General features: G+C 50.5%; 1 protein-coding gene across 1 annotated transcript; it reads right to left on the bottom strand.

Annotated features, from left to right (window-relative positions):
• Nucleotides 1–3,522: 3,522 nt before the first annotated feature.
• Nucleotides 3,523–6,367, bottom strand: LOC131926280 (glutathione S-transferase theta-2). The gene is made up of 5 exons (XM_059281616.1): nucleotides 5,708–6,367; nucleotides 5,175–5,262; nucleotides 4,565–4,715; nucleotides 4,307–4,480; nucleotides 3,523–4,033 (listed from the first exon to the last, which is right to left on the bottom strand). The coding sequence occupies exons 1-5, from the start codon at nucleotides 5,817–5,819 to the stop codon at nucleotides 3,824–3,826; spliced, it is 735 nt and encodes a 244-aa protein (XP_059137599.1). The 5' UTR covers nucleotides 5,820–6,367; the 3' UTR covers nucleotides 3,523–3,823.
• Between the last annotated feature and the right edge of the window lie 375 nt (nucleotides 6,368–6,742).

Genomic DNA, 6,742 nt, shown 5'->3' with positions numbered 1-6,742 from the left:
AAGCAGGGCCAGCAGAACAAGAGGTCACTCACTTAGGCCTGTGGGTGGGAATCGAGGCCCTGGTCTAGCATGCTCAGATGTGCCAGAAGCCCCTGACCCACATTGCCCTTGGGCACATTAGCCCCATCCCATGGTGGTGGCCCTTGATAGACCTTGGATTTGCCACAGTCCTGTGGGGAAGAGGAGAAATGAAAGAATGGAGCGCGGGAAAATAATGCCACGGGAAAACAAAATGGAGAAACTGGGCTAAGAGCAGGAAAATGGAGAGGTGCTTGTTCCTCCCCTCATTGACTCCACCCCTCCATTCAACAGAGTGAGTCTTGGAGACAAAAATCAATGGTCTGGTCTACATGTCAAGAGTCACATGGAAGCCGGGCGGTGGTGGCACACGCCTTTAATCCCAGCACTCGGGAGGCAGAGCCAGGTGGATCGCTGTGAGTTCGAGGCCAGCCTGGGCTACCAAGTGAGTTCCAGGGAAGGCGCAAAGCTACACAGAGAAACCCTGTCTCGAAAAAAACAAAAAACAAAAAACAAAAAACAAACAAAAAAAAAGAGTCACATGGAAGAAAGGCACTAGATAAACATCAGAGTTGTTCTGTGTCAGCATATCAGGGAGCTGGGCTTAACTCTAGTTCCATGAGGGAGGGAGAGTAATCAGCTCTGTGTAAGACCTGTGGTGGTCTGAATAAAAATGGCCCTATAGGCCCACAGAGAGTGGCACTATTAGGAGGTCTGGTTTTACTGGGGTAGGTGTGGCCTTATTGGAGGAAGTGTGTCACTGGGGGTGGGCTTTGTGGTCTCAGATGCTCAAGCCATGCCCAGTGTGGTATTTTCTTCCTGCTGCCTGCCAATCTGGATGTGGACGTAGAACTCTTAGCTCCTTCTCCAGCACCTTGTCTGCCTGTATGCTGCCATGCTTCCCACCATGATGAAAATGAACTAAACTTCTGAACTGTAAGCCTGCCCCAATGAATGTTTTCCTTTGTAAGAGTTGCCGTGGTCATGGTGTCTCTTCACAGCAATAGAAACCCTAACTAAGATAAGATCTATATGCTAGTTAGGGGGTTGGTTTTCTTTTAGGGTTAGGGGTCAACTTGACATAAGCTAGAGTCATCTGGGAAGACAGAATCTCAGCTGAGAAAATGCTTCGATCAAATTAGCCTGCACACAAGTAAGTCGTGGGGCATTTTTTTGATTGATGATTGATGAGGGAGGGCACATTCCTCTGTGGGCAGTTCTGTCCCTGGGCAAGGGGTCCTGGGTAATATAAGAAGCAAACTGAGCAAGCTATGAGAGGGCAGAACAGTAAGCAGTGTATCTCCATGGCCTCTGCTTCAGTTCTTGCCTCCAGATTCATGCCTTTGAGTTCCTGCCCTGACTTTTCTGGATGATGGACCCACAAGCTGTGAGATGAAATGAACCCTTCCCTCCCCAAGCTTCTTTTGGTCATGGTCTTTATCACAACAACAGAAAGCCAACTAGTGTTAGCTGCAAAGTCACAGCCAGTGCCGTTCATCAACTCTGGAGTGAACTGTGTGGGAGTGTGGCCTGCTTTCTAGAGAGAGAAGCACCTAAAGGCTCTGCGATCTAAAAGCCACTAGCCACGGCTGTCCCACCAGCATTCTTCAGACACTAGCAAACGGGAGGTATACATCACTGAGCCCTCTTGAGGCCCTGCCCGGGCCGGGAACAGTTGCATGATCTGAGAGGACCTTTAGGGGGATGCTACCGCTGATGGCCAGGGATAGGAAGGAAACTGAGTGGCAGCCGAAGAAGGGCAAGAGAAAAGGAGACCGGCATGGCTGCTCTGAGCTCCGTTGGGGTTAACTAGTGGCCTGCAAGGAGATTCAGGTCTAGAAAAGGAGGCTGGCGTGGCTGCTCTGAGCTCAGCTGGGGTTACCTAGCAAGGAGATTCAGGGATTATCTGTCTTACCCGAGCTTGGGATCACGGTGGCCTGCCCGCCCAGCTCTCCTTGTAGACAGCCAGCACCTGTCAGCAGGAGATGGAAAGATGAACGAAATCTGGACCCCTCCCCTGTACCTCATGGTGCCCATGTTGTTACGTCTTTGCCCTAGATCTGTCCTCAAAGGACATTTAAAAAAAAAAAATGCTCTGGACATAGTTACCATGCCAGCCTGCATTGGCCTTCATATGGGGGCAGATCCAGTATTTATGATTAATAACGGACTGGGACGTAACAATGGCCTCGAGGACCCTCATATGCTCGCCTCTCTCCTCCTCTGAGGGGTATAATCAATGGTAGTTGGTAGGTTTCCCTGCCCTCTCCTGTCCCCACCCCCTACAGCTTGAACCACTGTCCGGCAGTCAGGGCCTATCCCTGATTCATAAAGCTGGGCAGCTCCCCATTGTGTGGGAACCAATGTCCTCTCCATAGTACTCACATTGACTGACTTCCTGAGGAGACATGAGCAAGTATCTGTTCAAAACAGACAGGACACGGATGACAGACCCAAGAAATGATGCTACCCGAGGCTACCTTGGTGACGATGGGTTTCTTGGGGTTGCTTACAGAAGCATGGATGACACAAAGGTCGTGGCATTACTGAGAAAAACCTGTCCCCGGCATGAGTGACCACACACAAAAGCAGCATTCCTGGATCCCTGCACAACTTGTAGGCGACTCCTCAGGCTGATCCTCTGGCTAGCAATGGTTTGCTACTATTATAGCCATAGGGAGGGGCCTTTAACTTTTTATATAGTTAAGTTCTATGAGTTTTATGTGTTCTGGGGATTGAACACATAAAACTCATAGAATTTAACTATATTCCTTTAATATAGTTAAAGAGCCTGAGCTCCTGTCTCCTCCCGCCTTATATTCCTCTCTCTACTCAGCCATATCACTTCCTGTCTCCACCTCCCTAGTGCTGGGATTAAAGGTGTGAGATCCCAAGTGCTAGGATCAAAGGTGTGTTCACCACTGCTCTGTTTCTCTTTTAGACTGCATCAATCTTGTGTAGCCCAGGGTGGCCTTGAACTCACAGAGATCCATCTGGCAAATGGATTAAAGGTGTGTGCCACCACTGCCTGGCCTTTCAGGCTAACTAGTGGCTTATCTCTGCACTCTGATCTTCAGGCACGATTTATTTGTTAGGTCACAAACAAAATATCACCCCACGTCAGCTTTGGCTATAAGTATCCTTACAGACGGATCCATCTGGTTGACCTTTTAATTCTTTATATTAAATCCCTTCTGTTGTGAGTTCTCTCCCATGGACACACATGGAGGTTTGTATAACAATGTAGATAAATCCCACTGTTTGTTGTTACTGGGAAACTCTCTGGGAAGACAGGAGTGTTTGCCCAAAGAAATCTTTTGCGTCCTATAGTTCAAAGACCAAGTCTTGTAAAAGATCATCTATATCCCTAAATGGGTTGTTGTTTACTATCTTTTTGCCTATGTGATAATTTTATGTGGATTTGTTATCTGTGACTTTCCTTTGATTATCCATAATGTTTACTGAGACATAATTTTATTCCATGCATATTATAGGACAATGTAATAAAACCAATAACTCTTTATTACTTAAAATAGTCAGACTTTTTATTGTAATAAAGTACAGATGTGTGCTAACTTTTGAATGGTTTTTCTTTGTATTACTGGTTTTTAGCGTATTATTCATTTTGGTCTCTTATTGGTTATGTATACTGTGCCTCAAGAGAAGCATGCTAAGGATACCTGGTGTCTCTTTTGTGCAAAGCTCCTCCCAGAGCCAGAGAGGAAGCCAGGAAAAGGCCTTGGGCAAATAGAAAAGATAAAAGGAGCCAAGAAACAACATGAAACTTTACTGCTAGTCAGACCACTCAGGGAATCCTAGCAATTCGAAGCTGCATGCCAGCGTGGGCCTCTGGAGGGGGAACTGGTAGTATTTTTTTGGCTGCCTGTTCCAAGATGCTCAGGATGGAGCTATGGGCCTCCTGACACAGATCGGCACCCAAGAATGCCTCCACCCGATCTCGCCATGCTCTTAGTTGTGGCCGTCCCTCAAACAGATTATAGCCAAGAGCCACCGGCTGCAGGGACAAAAATGTGAAAGTTAGAGAGCTAATGAGACCCCAATGCTGGCAACTCAGCATAGGCATCATGGACACAGCCCCAGAGGAGGTCCAGGGCAGCGTGATCCATTCCAGTAGCCAGAAGCTGCCTCCCACCCAGGCGGGAAGCAAGTCACTCAGGGGTCCCCTCTGTGATTCTGGCTTTTCCTAGGCTACAGTGCCTCTAACTTAGAGAAGCAGCGAGAAGAAGGACCCTGCCCTTAGTTACTATTCCACCCATTGGTCTCATACCTGTATCAGCTCCTCCAGACACATGAGATCAGCCAGTGTCACCTGCTGGCCAGCAAGGAAAGCCCTGTCCCCAAGGAACTTTTCCTCCAGACGCTGCAGAGCCGCGACCATGTTCTTTCTGTTCCGTTCCACCTTCTCCTCTGGAACCTGGATCCCAATGAGTGGCCCCAACACCTGGCAGAATGGAGTGCTCAGTGTGTAACCTTGACTCTTACCGGACCCCCAAGGTTCGACCCCTCCCCAGAGGACCCTGCACACCTTGGTCCACAGGAGCACTCCAAAGGTGCCACGGATGTTATCGGCATGCCAGCCTAGGTACTCATGGACTCGGGCACGGGCCTGCAGGTCAGCTGGGTACCAGTGGTCTGCCACCTGGTACTTGGAACTCAGGTAAATCAGGATGGCTGAGCTGGGGACCGTGAGAAGGGGGCGCTGTAAGGACCTTTGGCTGTTTCCCATTCTTCAGTGGGGCCTCAAGGATTCTCACTTTGAAGGACTCCCTTCTAGTCTCATCCCCTACCCCTGTGTCTGGACTATCTTTCTTCTTTGTAGTGCAGGTGCGTGCAACCGAGAGACGGACACACAAACACACACACACACACACACACACACAAATGTCCCCTTGACGCCTTCCAATACTTCTCAGTCACGGTGGTGAGGCCTCAAGGGTAGGGTTGGGGGTCCAGCAGAAGTAACAGGACAGGGATTGGGACATGCTGGATCAATCTCCAGTCATCCTGGCCTCATTCCCAGTCTGCTCTAGCCACGCCCCCTCACGGCCTGGGGTGGGTCTCTGCCAGGGTCACGCCCCCCTCCCCTCACCCCACGCACAGGAAGCGTGAGGCTCTGGGTTTATTTACAGCTGCACCTTTCGGTCAACACGAAGTTTCCGTCTTTGAGGACAGGAAGTTTCCGCAGGCAGTTCACCTGGGAGAATTGCTCACTCAAGTTCTGTCCTGGGAAGGAAGAAGCCAGAAAATGTGTTCAAGGTCTCGGGCAGTAGTACCTCTGTATCTTCCCTCTCTTTGTAACCCGAGCCCCCTCCCAGAGCAAGGTCGAAGCGGCCAAAACCCGTGTGGGACCCGGACCAACGGCACAGAGGTGGCTCAGCTGTGTGTTTCTTCCCTTGCAAAGTCTCCGGGGTTTTGTAACTCTAAATGTAGCGTGCCTTCAAAGCACAGAGGAACTCTGCAGATCGTTTTTTTCTCCCCTACGCCCCAGGGCAGAAAGTACCACCCTATCTTCCTTGCCAAAGCAGAATTCAAGTTTAGTGAGGGCTCTGAACTAAGGCCACTCCAAAGAGGGCATTCCCTGGTGGACGGCACTGGGTGGGACTGTACCCACCAATGGGTGAAGGACTGACATGGTCTAGGGGTAGATGGGTACCGGGCTTGGTCCAACCTTTGATTATATTCACGGTGTGCATCTGGAAGGGAATGCCGTTCTTCTTGGCGAAGATGTAGACCGCGCGGCTGGGCTGTGACAGCAGGTCGAGGTAGATCTCCAAACCCATGGTGGCAGCTGCACAGATGGTACGGATGGACTGCGTAAGCCAGCGCTAGCAAGTGCAGGCGATTCCACTAATATGGCTCCACTAATAAAGCCCAGCCTCTGTTGGTCAAGCTTGAGCTTTCCCGTCCTGCACAGCTGACGCCTGTTGATCTTTGGAGGGCGCTGCTCCGGAGGATTTTGCACCGAGAGGAGGGCTGAAGTGCGCACGCTCTCGGGAGGCCTTTTGTTCCAAAGAGCTGTGGTGCCAGAGATCCAGCCCAGGACTTTAGTGTCACCCAGACCGGGAAATAGCCAAGCTCTGCTTTGCTGTACTGAGAGCTTGCCGGAAACTGGACCGCTCAGCTCCCAGCTCTCGGTTACCGCGGAAGGGAATCTTAGGGGTTGCTCTCTGAGGTATCCCCCTCCAATGGGTAAAGTTTGTTTCAGGCTGCTAGGAACATTGCCTTAAGGGAGAACTGTCTATGGTCCAGCTGCCCCATGTAGAGGAGGTCGTTTGAGAACACTGAATCTCCCCTATCACTCCGTGAGATCTGGAAGGCTGTGCGGCATGGTTGAGGGATTAGTCACACCACACTCCCCTCTCCCTCCCCCTCTCCTCCCCCCTCCTCTTCCTCCCCCTCCTCCCTCTCCCCCTCTCTCTTTCCCTCCCGCCCTCCCTTCCTCCCTTTCCCCGCCCTCCCTCCCTCCCTTCCTCCCTTTCCCCGCCCTCGACGTCTTGCACAGTGACGGTCCATCACTGATTACTGACTTTATCTGAATCTTTTAGAATAGCTGTGACCTGTGGCCCACATGGGGAACCAGAATGTTTCCCTAGTTTTATTTCCATTTATTTATTTACTTAATTTTGGACACTGAGGGTCTTGTTATATTGCCCAGGCTGGTCTCAAACTTTGGGGCTCCATTGATTCTCCTGCCTTAGCTTCC

This window comes from Peromyscus eremicus, chromosome 16_21, assembly GCF_949786415.1.
Source record: "Peromyscus eremicus chromosome 16_21, PerEre_H2_v1, whole genome shotgun sequence".
In the NCBI taxonomy this organism is placed as follows: Eukaryota; Metazoa; Chordata; class Mammalia; order Rodentia; family Cricetidae; genus Peromyscus; species Peromyscus eremicus.
This window is presented reverse-complemented; position numbering and strand designations above follow the sequence as displayed.